This window comes from Physcomitrium patens, chromosome 26 (assembly GCF_059467195.1).
Source record: "Physcomitrium patens ecotype Gransden chromosome 26, ASM5946719v1, whole genome shotgun sequence".
Lineage (NCBI taxonomy): Eukaryota > Viridiplantae > Streptophyta > Bryopsida > Funariales > Funariaceae > Physcomitrium > Physcomitrium patens.
In genome coordinates, this window is record NC_143435.1 from 5,932,232 (window position 1) to 5,952,477 (window position 20,246).

The following is a 20,246-nucleotide window of genomic DNA, read 5'->3' on the forward strand; positions in this document are numbered from 1 at the left end:
CACATTATTGAATATGTCAATATTCTTTCACCAATAAATTCTTCGGAAGCATGACACTCCTTTTTTTGTACCAGAGAAGGCACTTGATGATCCAAATTGTCCATCAACATCCTCATTATATACTCCAATCACATTAAATATGCTTAACACAACTTCTACAAGAAGATCTCTAACGATAAATTGACACCTTTGTTGTGGCAATCAAGTCTATGCTAGAAATTTCTCTTCTCCTCTATTATTGATTTATTCTTTTGGTACTACTAAACTCATTCAATAATAAAAAGAGAGATATAGAATAGAATAGATTTAACCTCATATACGTAAGAAGATGACTTCCAATTGATCCATGAAGCAAGGATGACATAATATTTTCAATGCTCATTTCATACACTAGAATTCTAAGCAGCCACAACTCAACATCTCAATGATATTGACTACCAAAAATAGATGATAAATGACCAGCGATACTTTTCTATGCAAAACAATATCCAACATAGCAACCCAATTCAACTTAAAATAAAGAATACAATCAAAATGCCCTTCATAAAGATTGCATGAATGTACACCACTTCTAATTAAAGTTTTTTTTCCTTATTTTTTGCTATTTTATAACTTGCAAATTTATAAATTTCTTGGAGTTACTTTTAGACCAATTGTAGCAAATCTTGTATAAGGTCAAAATACTAGCCTAGTATCTTTATCTCAATATATATATATATATATATATATATATTTCTAAATTTTTTTATATTTTATTTAATTTTTTTTTTTCGAATTTTTTAAATTTTATATCTTTAGTATTTATCATAATAAAGTCAAAAAATAATAAAATATGATTATATAATATTTTTAATGTAATATGGTCAATTTGTAAGATAAATAAGAGAAGTTTAAATGATTATTATTAATATGTAAACAATTGTCTATTTTATTTGATTCTAATTTATTATTAGTGATTCTTTAGATATGTCTAGATATATATATATATATATATATATATATATATATGCTTAAAGTTTAGAAATTAGCTCTATCTATCTATCTACATAGGTATATATATACATCTTTTTTTCTATCTATATATGCATATTATTTTAATGGTATACATTAAAAAATAATATATAAATACATAAATTTCAAAAGCTCACAATTACTACTAATTAAAAATAAAATTTAAAAAAACCCTTCATTACAAACAAAAAAAAAAGACAATAAAAAAATAAAAAATAAAAAAGAAGGAAAGAAAGAAGATGAATGTTTATTAATTACTCAAAGAGAAAATATTATGAATTATAGAATGTAAAATTAAAGAAACTGACCAATCCTAATCCAAACGAGCCAAAAAATATGTAATCACGAATACTGCTCAGCCTAAGCACATCGTAGTTTAGAGGATGAGTCTAGTGTAGCTACTTTTGGTTACGAGAGAAAGAATCATGTGTTGGGCGAGCCCAAGCAGTATAGTGGGATGTTTAGAATATTTACTTACTGTTGACTGTTGACGAAATTTGGTGTTAGAGCTTGGGAGGGAGGGTAAGGCATGGACAGCTTAACATTGCGATTGGATGTTGCATGAAACATGAGTAAGCGGGTTTGAAGGTGGGGCGTTAACCTGGGAGCGGCATGAGCAGAATCGACTAGGAGACGGTGTTGAGAGGAAGCGATCAGGAAGGAGTGTGAAGGGCGGAAGGCAGGGAGACGGTGGTGATGGGCCCAATGCAGGATGAGTAGGCAAAAGAGATTGATCGCAGTCATCGGAGGACCAGCGCCTCCGGGACCGGTTGATACCTCGATGTGGTCAGCGGGTATCTGGTCTAGTGGTATGATTCTTGCTTAGGGTGCAAGAGGTCGGGAGTTCGATTCTCCCGATACCCCGCCCGCGGGTGCTCAGCCGTTTAGGGCACTTGGTCTAGTGGTATGATTCTCGCTTTGGGTGCGAGAGGTCGCGAGTTCGATTCTCGCAGTGCCCCCTCGCGTTTCAAATCCCAGCCCCCAGCTATCTTTTGTTTACTCCCTGCTTCCGCGCGGTCGCTTTTCTCGCTTCGCACCTCGCTTATTTCCACTCCGCACCACGTCCCGTTGCAGAATCTCACCCTGGAATGGAATGTGTACACCATCAATCAATGCCTACTCCACACACATGCACACTTCTTCACTTTGCAACCCATCCCACTTTGGAACGTGGTTGCTTGCGCCCCCCATAGCATGCCATTGTCATCCCAATCCAACACCTCTCCCCTATCTGCACTTGCAACTTCATCCCATCCATGAATACCCAAAATGCTTGCAAATCATAACATGCCACTTTTTGTTTTCTAGTTGATTTCTTGTTTCAAAGGGGATTTTTCATGTGTACTTCACAAAATCATGTAATAAGAACATAGCTATTGTTTTTTTTCTTTTTTCTTTTTTTCTCCAATTTTATAAGACAATTATAGGATTTTTTATTTGTACCTCATCTACAGTTTATTAGTATAGTTCAGCTTATAAGATTGTTTTGTCAAGTTCTTTGGTTTATAGAATTTTTTTCGGTAGGATTTATAATTCATTCTTTTGAAAGATATATTCAATAAGATGTCATTTATCAAACTTAGTAATATATTTTTCATTCATTCCAAGATCAAGCACACACAACATCATTCATTCCAACTCTTCTAATGAATTTATACATATCCACAAAACTTCATGTTGTAAGGATATATTAAGTTCTTTCATAATATTGTTTTTTCTCCTAATAGTATTGTCTAAAGTCTTGTTATTATTCTAAATAGTATAAAATCTATAAAAGTTAAAGTACAAGAGTTAGAACAACTTCAATGTTTATTATTTAAAGGTGGACCAAGAATTACTTGGTGGGATGATATAAAAAGTTGTTAGATTTTTTCAATACACCAAATTATTCAAGTAATTTTTATATGATATTGTTCCATTTAGAAAATTGAATTCAACTTTTCAAGTTTTATCATGTTGTAAGTAATAATGTATATATTTTATTATTTAATATATATATATTTCCAGAATATTTGATTGAGGTTATAGGCTTGTGCAGCTGGTGTCTTGGACTCCAAGTCTAAAGTAGGCCTAGAATATAAATAAGATGGTTGTAATATATTAGAGGTGTATTAACTTTAGATTTGATGGTACTTTAGAAATACTATTTTTTATCATTATTTTTTTACAATATATTTTAACTTATCAAATCATTTTACAATATTGTTACATATATGAAGTAGTGGGATTGTCACATTGTTAAGTATTTGTAATTTAATAAATGAATTAATACTATTATGGTGCCATATTCAAGAATAATGTTCTTAATTTTTACTCTTATCTACTAGTATTACAAGCTTAGTCTTTTAATGGATTTGGTGACAATTATTGAAACTAGAATTATGATTAATATTTTTCTTATTATTTATAAGAATTGTCCATCATTTAGAATAGATAAAATTAGAATTTAAAAGTATTGGATTTAATCCTCTTTAATGTCATCTTACATTTAAATTTATCTTAGAAGTTTGTCTAAATCATATCTTTTGAAACTTAGAACATAATGCACTTTAAGACTTAAGTACTTGATCGAATGATTCTTTGTAATCTATGCACTTCAATTAAGAGTGCACATATTGTTTTGTATTTCAGTGTAGTATTACTGTCATCCAGTTGTTGACATTTTAGGTGACACAAGTATGTAAATTATGATTATATCTCTCACACATGTGTGTGTGTGTGTGTAGATATATATATATCTATATATATTTGGATCAATTTGTATTTTGTCTATATTCACGCCCTTTGGTTTTTGTGACAAAATTAAAGGAAGCAAGAATTCATTACCGACCAAATTCTATTTGTGCAGTTTCGTGGTCAGGACTGGGCTTCGCATGGCAATCCCAGATGTGATACCGTGGTCCATACCCTCCGAAATAATACCCGGATGAGGTGGGTGTAGGATTTGATACCAGGAGTGCCCCATTCCCTTGAGCCTTATCCACTTTCTTTCCCTTCGCGTTCGATGTTCAGGAAACTTGCTGCGGCCATGCTGCAGATTGGTCTCCGGGCGCTTTCCCTCAACAGGCCCACCATTTCGATTCGAAAGCCTGCATTTACCTGTGACTCCTCGTTTTCTTATCGTAATGCTCTGCCACTACTGTGTAGTTCTGTGTTTGTGTGTGAATTCTCCGGTCACTTTTTAGTTTCGGAACGAGCACAATCAAGTACTTTTCTTATTGAGATTCGTTTGGCAGGTGAGCGCCCCATTGCAGCCTGTCATCTTGCCCCAGGCGTAGATAGAATTTAATTAGGGCAGTCATTCAACGAGGTGATGCAGTTGTGATTTTGTGGAGGGTTTAAGAGAATGGGTTTTAGTCTCGTGAAGAAAGGCGAGTTAGTTTGAGTAGAGTTGCAGCAGGGGAGTTGCAGAACGTCTACCTTGCATTGAAATGGTGATCGAAGGAATTGCTGCGGTTAGGAGCTATGCAGGAGCTCTGTTTCGTGACATAAACTGCAGCTCCGAGAACCGAATTGGAGGGAATGATACGTTGCAGCAGAGTGGGTTTCTGGGTACCATTTTGCTGCGGAAGGAAAATGTTTCGGGCCTGCAGAGGCAGGTTGGGTCAGGGTTGACGGTGCGAGCAAGCGAGGAAAAACAGGTCAATCAGGGAAAATTACAAGCCAAGCGTCCCAAGGCTCCAACGTTTATTTTGAATGTGAAGCCGGAACGGAAACCCATGGCAGAAGAACCTAAGCCTTTCCTCTCTCTTGAGGACTACGACTTTGAGAATCTTATTGTGGATCCTAATCACCGTAGTGGTAACCACTTCTCCTCTTCCTTAGTTCTGGCATCATTTTTCCGATGCTACGTTCTTTATTATCTGTCTGATACTTGTTTCTTTTAAAATAGGGTTTGGTTCTAAATGTCTGTAGCCTGAACTACGTATCATCTTTTCATTAAGGAATTGTCTCTGGGAATAAGCAGTTCAAAAGTTATACAAGTTTTGTGCAGTGACGTTGTTTGAGTTCTTTATGTGCTGATATTATTGCCTGGATTACGCAGGTTACGTTGCTCTTGTAGGAAAACCAAATGCTGGAAAAAGTACACTTCTGAACCAAATTATAGGTCAAAAATTATCCATCGTGACAAACAAACCGCAGACAACTCGGCACCGCATCCTTGGGATTTGCTCCGGCCCTGATTATCAAGTACAGATAATTTCCTCTGCAATTTTTCAATCATCAAGCCATCTGCAATTTTTTAGCATATATATATATATATATATATACATAATGGCATGCTGGATTTAGGGTTATTGTCCCAGGGTCATAGAATAAGCTGGAAAGTCAAGAACGGTGATGCCTTTAACGGATACTGCTGAGAGTTAGACAATGCTCTCTTTTGATTTTTGTGCCAATACCAACTCAATGATCACGATCACCTTATTTTGTTCTGGAATGAGAAGAGTAACCATATTGTTGCAATTGGCATCAGACCGTCCTTCAAAATGTTCGGTAATGACCAGATACAATCACGTGAATGGCGGTGGATAGTAGTGCTAATCTTTTTTTTCTGGTACTGGCGTGGGTTGTTACAGATGGTATTGTATGATACTCCAGGAGTGATTTCGAAGCAGGTTAAGAAGTTAGACGAGATGATGATGCGAAACGTTCGCACTGCCACCCTAAACGCAGATTGTGTCCTGATTGTTGTAGATGCTTGCGAGCAACCTGAGGAGGTATTGAGCCACATAACTTGTTATGCATCGCTTTCGAAATCATTAAGTACCTATAATCTGGCCCTTTGTGCAGTTCACTGCTTCCAAATATGCTTTTTTTACAGAAATGGTAACTTAGTCAATTAATTTGGAATAGAGAGGTTGACTGAACCATATATGAAGCCTATTTAAATGTTGCGAGATTTCTTTTGCAATGAATTTTATTGGCTGTAATACTGGTGTTAGAAGTCGGAAAACATTGTTTGTTCCATACTTTTGGGTAGTCCAGTGCACTCCAGTATTGTTGCAGATACATCAGCTGCAGCCCTATTTTCCACATCCCCTGATCATCAATTCCAAAGAAATTCTAGACGAAGCTACAGTTATCACTGTAAATGCTCTGGATCATAAAATGAGAACTCTATGTCAGAGAACAACACTGACCCGGTCCTAACAAAGTAGTCCCGTCCATTACAAATGGAACCGTTAATTACTTTTGTACCTAAAACATACTCTTTCGTTTAGACGTACTGAGAAGTACTGACAAGTGTTTGTTTATTGGTGATAATATTATTGTAAGTTTATTTTCTTGTAATCAAATGGCTTTATCTTTTTTTGATGTGATGACGGTTCGGCGTGGTGGCAGGTGATGAGTAGGTTGACAGATGGGCAGCAGACTCTAGTTACGGACAATAGACCTACTTTGCTCGTTTTGAACAAGAAAGATCTCATTAAGCCCGGCGAAATTGCCAAGAAGAAAGCGGTATGTACATAAATGTCATTTTTGAAATATCTATTATTACATTTGTTGGAACCAATTTGGTCGCATTCTTGTTTGAAGACCAGAGTTGTATTCGTTTATTACTTGTTTCAGTCTTAAATCTGGATGTTGGAACTAGTAGTCACTCATGTTTCTTGTCGTTATTACAATAAGGATTCTCTGTTAAGGACATAGAATTTGTTCGTTGGCTGAAACCGTATACGTATTGATAATCTTCCATGTGCAATCAAAATGTATTGAATCTGAGATCGATTATTTGGAATAGATATATGTATTCGCAAGCCGCGTGGATACTCACACGGTTTGGGTACTCCTACTTCCTACAGGGGGTAAATAAGTAATGTGCATGTTTGATTTGTGCAGTGGTACGAGCTGAATGGTGGTACAACGGAGGTGATAGCTGTCAGTGCGAAGCAAGGAGCTGGTGTAGACAAGATAAAAGAATGGCTCTTAGGTCGACTGCCCTATGGCCCTGCCTATTATCCCAAAGTATGTCATCAAAGTTCTATCTTAGAAATTCTGAATGATTGATGTGGACGCAGTAGCAATCTCTCTCTCTCTCTCTCTCTCTGAAATAATGGCATTAACTTATCATTATTATGTTATTTATCGTAAAATTATATCTGTAATAATATCTAGTGGCTACTCACAAACCCAAAGAAGGCACTCAACGCGCAATAATCTGACTGATTAAAACTTTTTTTGCAGGATGTTGTTAGCGAACATCCCGAGCGATTTTTTGTTTCTGAGATCTTGAGGGAGAAGATATTTTTGCAATACAGGCAAGAAATCCCCTACGTATGCCAGGTTAGTAATTTTTTTGTGTACAAAGCTTCAACTTATTCTGTAGGTCGAAACCTCTCGATCGCTCTTACCCAAAGCTTGCGGTACCATGAGAGCTTTGATTTGCGTCCTTGAACAGATTCTTGAATAGTTTCTCGTCAATTTCACTCGACTTGACTGGGTTGACACGTACTTTTTAAAATCCCTTTGTTGTGATGCATGGCAGGTGAATGTTACGAGCTACATGGAAAGGAGAGTTGCAAAGGACTTCATTCAGCTAGAGATTGTTGTTGAGAAAGAGGGACAGAAAGGCATTCTACTGGGCAAGGTACGGTTTTTTTAATGATGGAAGTGGAAATGCCGAGGACTGCTGTACCTCTTTCGTAGTTTATTTTCCCCTACTTGTGCCTTTTCATGAATTTTGGTGGTCTGGGCTTGGTGACTAATTCAACTGGAAGTTATTACAAAACGAAAGGGTTGTTGATGTACTGTCTCTTGTCCATATTTCCGACTGAAAATGGTAGCTTCTTAATCTTGAAAATGGCTGTAATCTTGAATCAGGGAGGAGAATCCCTGAAAATGCTTGCCACTGCTGCGAGGTTGGACATCGAGGATTTTGTAGGGAAGGAGGTATATGTGGAGGTAGGATACACTCTCGATCGCTTCATGCTCAGCTTTATATTAGGCAGAGTATTATGGCATAAACTGATGTATCTTGCTCGATGAATAGAAGTGAATATACTTACAGAAAGGTCTCTACTGAGAACAAGTCTATACATGACACGAGTGCAGTATGCTTTGTGACAGTTGTATTGGATCGTTGCCCCTGTGGTGAGCTAGATCAGAAATGTACTTTCTCTATTTATACCCTGAGAGAATAATATGCACTAATGAACCGTCTTTACATAAGACTTTGTGAAGTCCTTGAAACTAATGTGGAGCTGCTGAACTGTGTTGTCCAGATAAAAGTCAAGGTGAAGGAAGATTGGCGTGGAAACGAGGAACTGCTTGATCAATATGGATACAGCGGCAAGATTAGTTATTGAGATGATTTGCTACAATTCAACGATAACCCATATTCATTCTCACAGGGACTCAATTTCGCAAGGGTTCAGGAACTTTTGTAGTTTCACTCTACAGTTTGAGTGTAACATCAAACCAGAATATGTCGAACGATTAATAATCACACCTGCATGTACTCTCCTTTGTACGTTACAAGTTTCGATCTTTCACCAGTTATGAAACTATACTGCAGCTTATCTCTGCTACACTATTCTCGTCTTTTTCTGTTGATCAGATTTAAAAAAAGAGAAGATAAGCATTGCGTCATTTGTCATCCATACCCAACTGTTCAAGCAATTTTTTTACAATCATTCGTCTCTTGCTTGACATTTGAGTCACTTGTAGTCCTACTTTCGTTTTGTGATTAGGAGGGCTTATGACGAAGTACATGTAATTCAATACAATCCTTGAATAAGATGCCTTCGACTTTGAATCTAAGCAGTTCCTCAATAAATGCCTTCGAGTCGCTAATGAACTGACACTTCCACCCCACAAGCTCCTGCTCCACTGTGGAGGCTAATTGGACATAGTCCGGAGTGCTATGAGCTAAGTCCAGCATTCATTCCATTGAGCGAAAAAGGTATAGTTTCTTTTTCAGGTAAGTTGATTCTAGGATGAACCCAGGAGGCTGGAAGGAGTTTAGTAACCAAGCAGAAAAACGGATCATCCAGGCGATACATGATGGACGCTTGCCAAGTGATGTTCATTGAATGTTCGTTGTTTAGAACTGTCAGAAGTAGGATGAAGTGAGGTTTGTCCACTCATGCCCTTCGAGGACGGCCCTGCAACATCTGAAAGGTGAGGAATCTAGAAGCTAGCCGACTCCAAGTGCCATAAAGTAGCTTAATTGATGTCAGTTCAACTTTAAGTAACATTGTTGAAGACACAAATTAAGAGGAGTTTTTTTTAGTGATTCTTCGTGTACTTTTGCATCGAACTAAGACTTTGGATATATATAAATATATATGCTAGCAACCACGCTAACGGAATCAAAATGGATTGCCCTAATCGACATCCAATGTAATGGGTAACAATATATTTTCAGATCTCTCTGTATAAAGCCTCAGATTGCATGCTCAAGTGGGAATAAATTTTTCAGATGAGGTTGAATACTACTTTGTAGTTCATGACTACCTGGAAATCTCACTTAGGATCGTGCAATAGGAATGAGGAATTAATATATCTATCGCCAAAAAATGTAAATTCAGAAGTTCTTGTCCTTTTAATAAATGGTTTTTTTGGTATATATTTATGGGTTGAATACAAAGTTGTGGATTAGGGCTTAGTGGGAGGCCTTTGATTGTACATTCTTATTTTAGAAACCAAATCTTTTTTAGTTGCAATATATAAATTAGGATTCTTTGTCTTTTTTATTTTTTATTTTTTATATTTTTAGAGCATTGATTATGTCGCAACAGTTATTATTGTTAGATTGATGCTATAAGTACATCCTAACTTGCTACAAGCACACCTAATATTGCTATGTTCACACCCAAAACACGTGGAGGGTTGTGATTGGTGGGATATTATAATGTAGACCTTGCCACCTAATATAAGTACAAAAGAAGGAGAAGAAGTGAAGGGAGTGCAATCTTCCTTTTGGTGGTCTTGCTAACTAGTGTTGTGATGCAAAACAACTAGTAGGTGAAAGAGTGAAGAAAATATTAAAATTTATAAGATCTTATTTTAAAATTTGATAGCAATTTATTTTAGAAATATAGATAATAGTCAAAGGGTATTAAATTAAAAGTATAAATATTATCTTTTTACAAAGTGAGCTTCTACTTATATTGTAGAACCATAAATAAGGCAAAACTAGATAGATTAGAAAAATAAAGGATATAAGTTTATGTAAAGGAGAATTAAGAGTTGATTTTAGCAAAAATTACTTCAAGAAGACAAAAATTGATATCCTGAAAGGACTGGCTATCAATCTAGGTTGGAATCAGACTCTAAGGTATAAAACTACATATCTAAAAGAATTCTATAGTTTTTTTGTAAATTAGAGAGTTGAATTTGGGAGAAGACTTCATAGGATTTCTTAGAGCATTGATTTCAAGTAATTTGAGTTTGTAATAACTTTCTAAGAGCTTTGCAAAGTTAGAGTTGTTTTGTGTGACTCTGGATTTTGTGAAATAAAATAGGATTTATAATTTAGATAATTTTGTGAATTTTGTAGGAGATCAATGACTGAAAGTTTTTAGGGTTGTGAGTATAGTTGTATTAAATGTACGTTGTTAGTTTGAGCTTAATTAAATAATTGGATTGAAGATTATTGAAGTTCAAGTGGGTTAGAGTCTCAAAAATTGGATTTTTAGGTCTAAAAAGATTTTCTAAGTTTTACAACAATTTGCCATTTAGATTGAGGTGATTTTTATTAGAACTAATAGTTGACTTGACTTTCAACATCTATGCAAAATTTGAGAGCAAGTTAATAATTCAATTAGAAGTTATTGCTCATGGAAGATCAACATTAAAATCAAAGATGGAGGCTGGCCAAGTCTTGAAAGGATTATGATGTTTTTCTTCCATTTGGTAAGTTCAATTCTCATAAATTTGTTATGATTGTTATTAACTAAAAGATTGAGAGGTATGCAAAATTTTAAGTAAGATCAAAAATTTAATCAATAGATATTGAGGTTCTAAAATCACTTTAAGGTTGGTTTGAATTGGTTACGTTTCCATTAGGGCTTGTTTAGTAGTTGATTAGGATTTGATTAGGTTTTGATTTAAGATTTTAGATTTGATTGAAATTGATTAAGGATTTAGGATCTAATTAGGATTTTTTTAAGGTTTAAGATTTCTTTAAAGTTCTTGTAGATTTCTTTTGGATTTCTTTAGAATTTTTAAGGATTTCTTTAGGATTTTTTAAAGATTTGATTAGGATTTTTTTAATATTCTTGAGAAATTTTTTAGCGGTTTTTTTAGGGGTTTTTCTTCAAAGATTTATTTAGATTTATTTAGGATTTATTATTATTTTTTTTATAAGTTCTTTAAGATTTTTTGTATTCATATATATATATATATATAATTTATTTAATTATTTATTTGAACTTGATCAATATTGGATTATATTTCTTAATCTTTAATTGCAATTTATATATGATTCTATGTTAGGGACATAGTCCTTAGAACCTTTTAGAGACAAGTTTCTAGAACCTTATAGAGACAAGCTTCTAGAACCTTCTAGAAGCAAGTCTCTGAAACCTTCTAGAAGCTTCTTAGTTAGTAGAAGATGTTAGGGACATAGTCCTTAGAACCTTCTAGAGATAAGTTTCTAGAACCTTTTAGAAGCAAGTCTTTGGAACCTTCTAGAAGCTTCCTAGTTAGTAGAAGTTGCTTGAGAAGCTTCCTAAATAGGAGTATATATTGAAATCGAGGCTGAAGAGTTCTTCAGTCTTGACAACACATCTCTTGGAGCTCTAGCTCACCTCTCTGGTGTTGTTCTTGTATTCATCTGATTATTCTAGTTCTTGCCAGTTCTTCTTGAACTTCTTGGTAGATATCAAGTCTGTATTCTATGTCCGTGACAGTTTGTCGAGACTTCACTCACCTCAAATATAAGAGCTAGTTTCTTCTTTGTTAGAGTGTGGATTATCCCTCTGCTTGGAAGTGTACTAGCACTTTAGAGGTTGCGAATTACCCTCCTCTAAACTGATACTTCTTTTGTTATAATATTGGAGTCTTATTCTTCTTGGAGAGAGTAGATTACCCCTTTTCTTGAAGCTCTTAAGGCATTTTAGAGGTTGCGAAGTATCCTCCTCTAAACCAATATTGTCTTCTTGTAGAGTCATTTCTGTCCTTCTCTTAGAATGGCCGGAGGCCAAGACATTAGTATGACGAAAAGTTCAGAGTCCAAGTTAGATGCTATCATGAATGCCCTCGCTACGTTATCGCAAAGAACTGCAGAGATTGAAGGAGTCGTGGCAAGGCTTCATAATGATGGAGCATCTGGGATGGCACAATCTAGGTTGCACCAGCCTCAAACTTCTACACTTGAAGAAGCAACTTTGCCTCAGGTTCGACAAGCACCACTGGTTCTACAACATAAGGAATCCCGAGTTAGCCTTCCGGACAAGTTCGATGGTACACGTTCCAAGTTTCGAGGATTCATCAACCAAATCAGGTTGATAATAGTTTTACAGCCTGAACACTATTCAACGGAGGAGTCACGTGTTGAGCTTGTTGGAACCTTACTTACAGGACAAGCTCTATCATGGTTTGTTCCTTTGTTTGAGAAACGATCGTCCATACTAAACAACTTTGAAACCTTTTTGGAGGCATTTGCGGAAGCATTTGGTAAACACGACAAGGTTCGATGGGCTACAATAAAGATCCGGTCACTAAGACAAGGAATGCGTTCTATATCAATCTATGCATCGGACTTCAGGCAATTAGCATGCGACATCAATTGGGACAAAGAAGCGTTGATGAGTCAATTCTATTGGGGTTTAAGGGACGATGTGAAGGATTTGCTGTTAACTCTTCCTGATCCGCAAACGCTCAACGAAGCTATTAGCCAAGTTGTGAAGTGCGATAACTGCCTATTCCAACGTCACCAAGACCAAAGTTCAAGACAACATACGGTTCACCACACCCCAACTATGTCGACAAGCAGCGTGAATTCACATTCAGAGGTAGAAGACATGCAAATTGATGCGGTACGTATCAAATCTCTTACTCTAGAAGAAAAAAAGCGGCGTATGGAGGAAGGTCTATGCTTGTATTACGGTGAAGAAGGCCACAAAGTTGGAAATTGCCCCAAGAAGCAAAATTGATGCACTGTCAGGACCAGAGGTGTGTTTATTCAAGAAAATGAGGATGCCCAGCCACAATAGGAACCGTGCAGCTAGACAATGAAATATCGCAACAACAACCAGGTTCCTTTCTTTCCGCTCAACCTGCCCTTTGTTTTACAATCCTTTGCTTATAGGCCCTCAAAAATTGAGAACCTTAGCATTATTAGATTCAAGAACATCTGCTTGTTTTTTAGACGAAGAATTTGCAAAGCGTCATAAGATACCTTTAGTACAAAAATCCAAACCTATTCACGTTGAGGTCATAGATGGACGACCTTTATTGTCTGGTAGTGTCATCTATGAATCAGAACCTATAGAAGTGACGTTTAAGGGCCATAGTAGTCAAATTATTTTCAATATTATTAGAACTCCATCAAATCCTGTTAATCTAGGTCTTTCCTGGTTGGAAAAGCGTAACCCATCCATAGATTGGAAGTTGCGGTGTCGTATTACGTGCTTTCCTGCTCGAGAACGCGCCGGGCGTCTGACTTTAGAAGGTAGTATGGAGATTCACCGATAGTCAAGCAGTCTATCAGTTTTTGACTGCTGGAATATAAACGACTGCAACAATGTATCGTAAATCTATACGGATGCTCTTCGACTGCTTGTCGAAGTCTTTTTTTTTTTTTTGCCCCAGCCGATAGGTCTCTAGACGTTACAGAGAACCCCGAACAACCCAAACTGTTAATCTTCAATACCCCTTTGTACTTACGATCTTGTATCCACTGACTGTCTTGTTAGATTAACCCAATAAATTTCATTCACTCCGCATACTCAATCCTATAGACACCCCTTTAATCCTTCAATCACAGACGTAACTCCATTTTACAAAACAATCAAGAGTATTCAAACCCACTTGCATTTAAAAATCTCGATTCACCATTACAACACTGACTTCAGCAGCGATTGCCTCAGTCTTCCCAAAACTCTACGAAGAAGAAAAATCCAAATTCTATGTCTTTCCTTCCCCGACCCGAAGCATGAAGCTCTTCTCTCCAATTCCCTTGATCTTCAAAAACCTCCAATGAAAACCGAACTGGTAACCTTGCAAAAGCTTGAAAACTCTGCTCCCCCCCCGATTCCCCCCTAACCTTATCCTCTAAATTTCTTCAATCTTCCGTCTTAGATCCGGAATTGGCTCCCACCTCAACCTTGGATCCGAAATTGGCTCTCGCCATCAAGCTTTCTCCTCCGTTTTTACCTTTAAGAAATCTATTTACCGAAAACAACGTTCCCTGAAACGGCACAGAGAACAGGACAGCCTGAAACAGAATCGAACCCCGTAATCGGGACCACATTGAGTCGCCCGACCAATTCAGGTCCTATATTGGGAAAGATGCCTGTAGTAACTTGGATGTTCCCGTAATTGGGTCAAATTGGTCCTCGCGTCAGATTGGCTAAGACCCGTAGTAAGACCTGGATTCCCTGTAATTAGATTGCATTGGGTTGACCGGCCAATTCAGGTCTCATATTGGATAAGAGGACCCGGATTGGATTATCGAAATTGGATCCAATTGGCTCCTCGAACCCGTCGTGTGAATTGGTCCTTCTCTTCCTGCTAACTCCCGTTATTGGAATCGAATGGAGCATTTCAGTATGCCCCGGCTGACTGTAACGGAGTGACTGAACCTGACCACTCAGTATTTGTACTGGAGTTGGTCGATGCTCCCAATATTCGAGGTAACTGAATATTAATAAAATTCCCCTTTCTTTTTATTTTCACTATATACTCTTGTTACAACACGACATTCACCCCCTCTGAACTTGTGCATCCTCCGGTATGCACCAATTTATCCAATTGCGGTTTGATTCAGAATATATTCCCTATGTCTTTGTCTAGTTCGTCTTCGTCACCTTCATTATCCAAATCACTTTCATCTTCTTGCTGCGGAATCTCTGTACTTTTATTAAGGTCTTCCATATTCATCACTGCGTGTCTTCGTTTAAATATTTTTACTGGCTTTCTTGCAATTGGTATTTTCAATTTTGTACCATCTAACTCCCGTAATGAGTAAGTCGCATTATCATGAACAGTTGTTACTACATATGGTCCAAACCAACGTTTTGAAAATTTCCACAAAGTACTATGTTGATTATCCAGACTATTGTCATAAACAAGTACCCAGTCACCTTCCTCGATTGCTTTTGGTCTCAATCGATGTTGCTTATCGAATCGCGCCTTGTTTTGTAACCTTGCTCTTTTTAACCTTTCCAATGCTATCTACACATCTTCCGTTCTTTGCTCCAATTGTCGAATCCTAATAGCCAGAAGTTCTTCTCTTGTCAATCCATCTTCCCATGGTAGCATACTCCAAGTAAGTACCTTTTCTTCAATCGGCATAATTGATTTTTGACCTGTCATAAGTTCTACTGGCATATATCATGTCACCGAACTATGTGTTGTTCGATCAGCCCATAATGCAAATGACAAAAGCCGTGGCCACTCTTTAACCTTCCCATTCCAAGCTTTAACCAATGCTTTCACAATCGGCGGGTGACCGCGTTCGCTTTTCGCATTCCCTTCCGGATTATAAGCAGTAGTCAGTGATAGTTTAACTCCACATTTTTCTAAGAACTTACGAGCTTCTTGTGCATTTAATTCTCCACGATCTGCAGTGATTTTTCCTACGCACCCATAACGGCAAATGACATCTTCAAGCAAAAACCTACAAATCCCCTCTGTAGATTTTGTCCTCAATGCTCTTCCTTCTACTAGATTTGATAAATCTTCACGAGCTAAAACCAAATATCTCATCTGCCATAACCCAACCGGCATAATAACCAAATCAAAAATCCATTTAAAATGAATAGCCAAAGGATACGTAGGATGAAGACCATCTCGATGTCAGATATTAGAATACGATTGACAGATTTCACATGACTCTACAAATGAGAGCACATCTCGATATATATTTTTCCACCAATATCGTTCCTTGAATTTAGCAAAAGTAGCCCAGATTCCTCTATGCCCTGCCCATAAACTATCATGAAACTCCTTTAATAATTTTAGTTTTTCTTCCCTTTTGCCTATCACTCGCTGTGGCATTTCAATTCCTTTCTTCGGTCTCTTCCATAAGAATCCATCTCGAAGTAAAAATCCATATGCTTTTTTTCTTATTTGTTTGAATTTCTCTATAGACCAATTCCCCTGCTTAGACAAGGTATTCAAATAATGACCAATATCCAATAATTCTCCTTCATAAGATTCTTCAAGAAATAGCTTGTCTTCTCTGTTGAGATTTGATATTGAATAGAATTTCAATCCGACATCATCAATGTCTTCAACCATTTCGTCCTCCCTCTCGTATCTTGCTGAAGATAGCATGTCTGCTACTAAATTGTCCTTTCCAGTGATATGCTTAAATTCTGGATTTAGTGACTTAATATAAGCAATCCATCTCAACATTGCAATATCTGGCGTTGAACAGTTAATAATCATTCCAAGCAATGGCAAGCAATCTGTTTCAATTACTACTACTGCCCCAATCAAATAGTCCTTTTCAGCTTTCATAGCCGAAACGACTCCCCAAAGTTCTCTTTTGACTTGCGAATATGCACGCTGACGAATATTTAAAACTTTAGCTCCAAATCGAACTGCAAATCTACTCCCATTCGAATCATCTTGACCCACAGTCCATCCAACGGCAATTGGACTAGCGTCTACAGTAAGAATCACTGTTCTATTGCACTTATAATCAACCTTCCTCAATATTGGAGGTGACATCAATAATTTCTTCAATCTTTGCATTGCCTAAATATGCCTTTCTTCCCATTCAAATCGGTAACCCTTGCGTAATAGTTCATATAATGGATCCGCTATGTGAGCAAAATGAGGGATCCAGATTCGATAAAATACACATGCACCCAAAAACCTGCGAACCTCTGTTAAAGAACCACAATCCTCTTTCATCCTTCCAATTGCATCAACTTTAGTCGGATCTGGTTTTCTTCCGTAAGATCCGCATAAATGTCCAACAATTACAACCTCTCGCACTCAAAAAACGGACTTCATACCCGATAATGTAAGATGAACTTCTCCAAGCCGACTTAAAATCTTTTCACAATCTTGTATATGATCAACAACATATCTGCGACACCCCCTCGTATCTAAAGTTTCATCCTTATCTCCTTCTTTGCACCCTTTTATAGGAACATCATCTAGAAAAGGCACAGTCTTTTCCGGGATAAAATTTCTCAATACCTTATTCATCCCATTCATCATATGCGCAACAAAGTTGGTCGCGCCTTGAGGAAGAGTGCACATTCTAACCAATCCAAGCGGTGTCCTCATCGTTGTCATATCTCTACTTCCTTCGGCAAGTTGAAATTGATCATAACCTGAATACAAATCACCCATTGAATAGATCGCCCTTCCAGCAAACGCATCAGCAAATTCATCCACAATAGGTCCAATTCCTGCATTCCTGACAGTTACAGCATTCACCGGCTGCATATCTTGAATAAACCGCAGTGACCCATTCTTCTTAGGTACCGTAAACCATCGACTAGAATACGGCGCAAATGAAGGTTCTAATATTTTCATCTTTATCTTTTCTTTCAATAGTTCGACCAATTTAGGTAAATGTGCCCTCGGTACTGGAATCGGTCTTAGATTCCAAGGTACATGCGGTACAGTGAAGATAACCATAGGTGTTATAATATTTGGATCCACACACCCAATTTCATGAGATTCGAAGGCAAACGATCTACCTTGTTTAGCCAACATCTTTTTGAAGCAAGTAATTTCCTCCGGCAATAAAGAACCATCAGAACCAATCTTCAATTCTTCAAGAGTGTCTTTAGTAAACTGATGTCCAATACTCATTGGATTTCTTAAACTTGCTTCTTTTGATGCTTCTCCCATTTGTTCTTTAGAATCCTCTGGTAATACTCCAGCAACAGGCTTTACCTTCTTATCTGCCGTTTTATATCTCGTCTCTACTGTGACTTCTGGTGCTTGAAAAGATTCAAGCATGATATAAACCTCTCTCGAATGAATCTCAACAATCTTATCATTATCCCCTAACCCAATAGATGTAATCAATTCTAATGAATCTTCCAACCCATTTTCTTCATAAACATCCAAAATCCTCTCATCATCTTGCAATGTACCTATCTTGCGTAACTGTCCTTCAATATCATATAATCTTTTTCTTTCTTTTCTTTTAAAATCATCAACTTTCTTATACATAATATTTCCATTCTCCAATATACCAATAAAACTCGCATCAAAGGCACCTTCATCTCGCGAGAGTACCTCCTCTTTTGTACCTCCATAATCTCGCTTTACAGTGGTACCTCCCCAAAATCCTTAAATCCTTCAACAATCTTTGGCAATGGCTTCTCCCTCAACCTATCTCGATTCCGTTCATAGTTAGGAGGTATTGTTAGAAATTGTACAGCTTTCCTCCCATCTTCGCTCCGTACTCTTGCATAAGCAGAACAATCGTCAAGTACCTTTGTTTCCATCCGTGTTGCCATGATATAAGATTGTCCTAAAATCAACGGATAAGACGTTGTATCTTGAACGAAGAAATGTTGCTCCGTCGCAACATCCCCAATCCGAATTTTGACATCTGGACAAGCTCCATATAATTCGCCTCGTGTGTTATTAGCTGCTCGTATTGCCCATCCATGTTCCATATCAATTGGCCATTTTTGCTTCTTATAAAGATCTTTAGACATAAGATTTATTTCAGAACCATGGTTGACTAAAGCAACAATTGGTTCTTCTATATCTCCTACTTTCACCAATACCTTAGTAGTTGCCCTTGCCCAAAGCTTTCAAGTATAATGGCTTAAAGTTTCCATTTCCTTGTTACTAGAATCTTCAAAATGTACTCGTTGATTATACCCATTCTTTTCATTTGTTGGTTGCTTGTAACCAATATCAACCTCTTCTTCATCTTTATATATTCTTGCATCAATAGCATGACTCATTCCAGTTTCGCTCATTAATTGCCTCTTTCGCTTAATGCTGTCAATGATAACATCATGAAACTCCTTCTTTGCAATTCCCAAGACTTCTTTCAATGTGAATTCCACCTTAGCGTTTAATATACGTTCTTTCAACATGCCTTTCAAATTTGTTGCCGCTTTAATGTCAGAAAGTAGCTTATAAGCAATTGATTTGCCCTTATCTTTTGTCTCCGTTGTTTTTTCTCCCAATGATGCTGAGGTATCCTTTACAAGCAATTCTTGTGAAGCTGCCTCTCGAGCCTTGTCTCCTCGAGTTTGCCTCTTAAAAGAATTTCCTTCTCTAGTATCATCAAAATTTCCTCGTCTTTTTTCTTCCATCAAGGCTTCATGTTGGCTCTTAGCAATATATGCATGAACTGAAAGAGACTCAACAGGATCCTCCCAACCTATTCTACCTCTCATTGTAGTTGCAGTCCTCAATAACGCTTCTCGAGGTAATTTTCCTTCTTGCATTGTAGAAACGACAGAAGCCCAAAACTCACTAGTTTCCGTACTTCCACCAATTTCATCATCTACTCTAGCACCATAACTTACACTTTCTCATGCTGCTGTTTCATGCTCTTTTAGGTAATCTTGAACCAATGCTCTCATTCCTCCCTTGCCAAAATTGATTTGAAGAAGATCCTCTCTATTTTTCAATGCTATCTTTCCATCTTTCCAGCAAATAATTCCCTGTCGTATCATATTATTAAATTCATTGCAATCTTTTCTAGTGTGTGAAGCATCATCACACCAAATGCATCTTTGTACATATCCTTGTTTTGAAACATTCTTCGAATTGTTTATAGAAGTATTCTCTTCAAGTCTTGCCAATTTGATTTGAAGATCTCGCATTCCTCGTATAATTTCTTCCATACCCATATCTGCTTTCTTTGACAAGGATGTCGAAGGTTGAACTGTAGGCATTGTCGGTGGTGTTGTACGTACTAGAGCTTTGGATGCTTGTACTGTTTTCGGAATATTGCTCCTATCCTTCCTCCTTTCTTTTTTTGTAAGCAACCCCACTGCATCTTCAACGTTCTTCCACTTCGTTGTCAATCCTTCATCTTCTTCTTTGTCTTCAAGAAGGAGTTCTAATTTCCCTTGCAATTCTCCATCAGCAGCTTGAAGAAATAGATCAACTTTGTTCGG

At 37.1% G+C, this 20,246-nt stretch overlaps 1 protein-coding gene and 2 non-coding genes across 3 annotated transcripts; all 3 read left to right on the plus strand.

Moving 5' to 3' along the window:
• Nucleotides 1-1,803: 1,803 nt before the first annotated feature.
• TRNAP-AGG (transfer RNA proline (anticodon AGG)) lies at nucleotides 1,804-1,875 on the plus strand. Its single transcript has one exon. It is a non-coding gene; the product is annotated as a tRNA-Pro (tRNA).
• A 23-nt stretch (nucleotides 1,876-1,898) lies between these two features.
• On the plus strand, nucleotides 1,899-1,970 carry TRNAP-UGG (transfer RNA proline (anticodon UGG)). The gene has a single exon. It is a non-coding gene; the product is annotated as a tRNA-Pro (tRNA).
• A 2,034-nt stretch (nucleotides 1,971-4,004) lies between these two features.
• LOC112278172 (GTPase ERA1, chloroplastic) lies at nucleotides 4,005-8,543 on the plus strand. The gene is made up of 10 exons (XM_024511346.3): nucleotides 4,005-4,133; nucleotides 4,248-4,812; nucleotides 5,057-5,202; nucleotides 5,592-5,732; nucleotides 6,358-6,474; nucleotides 6,856-6,981; nucleotides 7,201-7,299; nucleotides 7,502-7,603; nucleotides 7,837-7,917; nucleotides 8,238-8,543. The coding sequence occupies exons 2-10, from the start codon at nucleotides 4,443-4,445 to the stop codon at nucleotides 8,319-8,321; spliced, it is 1,266 nt and encodes a 421-aa protein (XP_024367114.1). The 5' UTR covers nucleotides 4,005-4,133; nucleotides 4,248-4,442; the 3' UTR covers nucleotides 8,322-8,543.
• The last annotated feature ends 11,703 nt before the right edge of the window (nucleotides 8,544-20,246 follow it).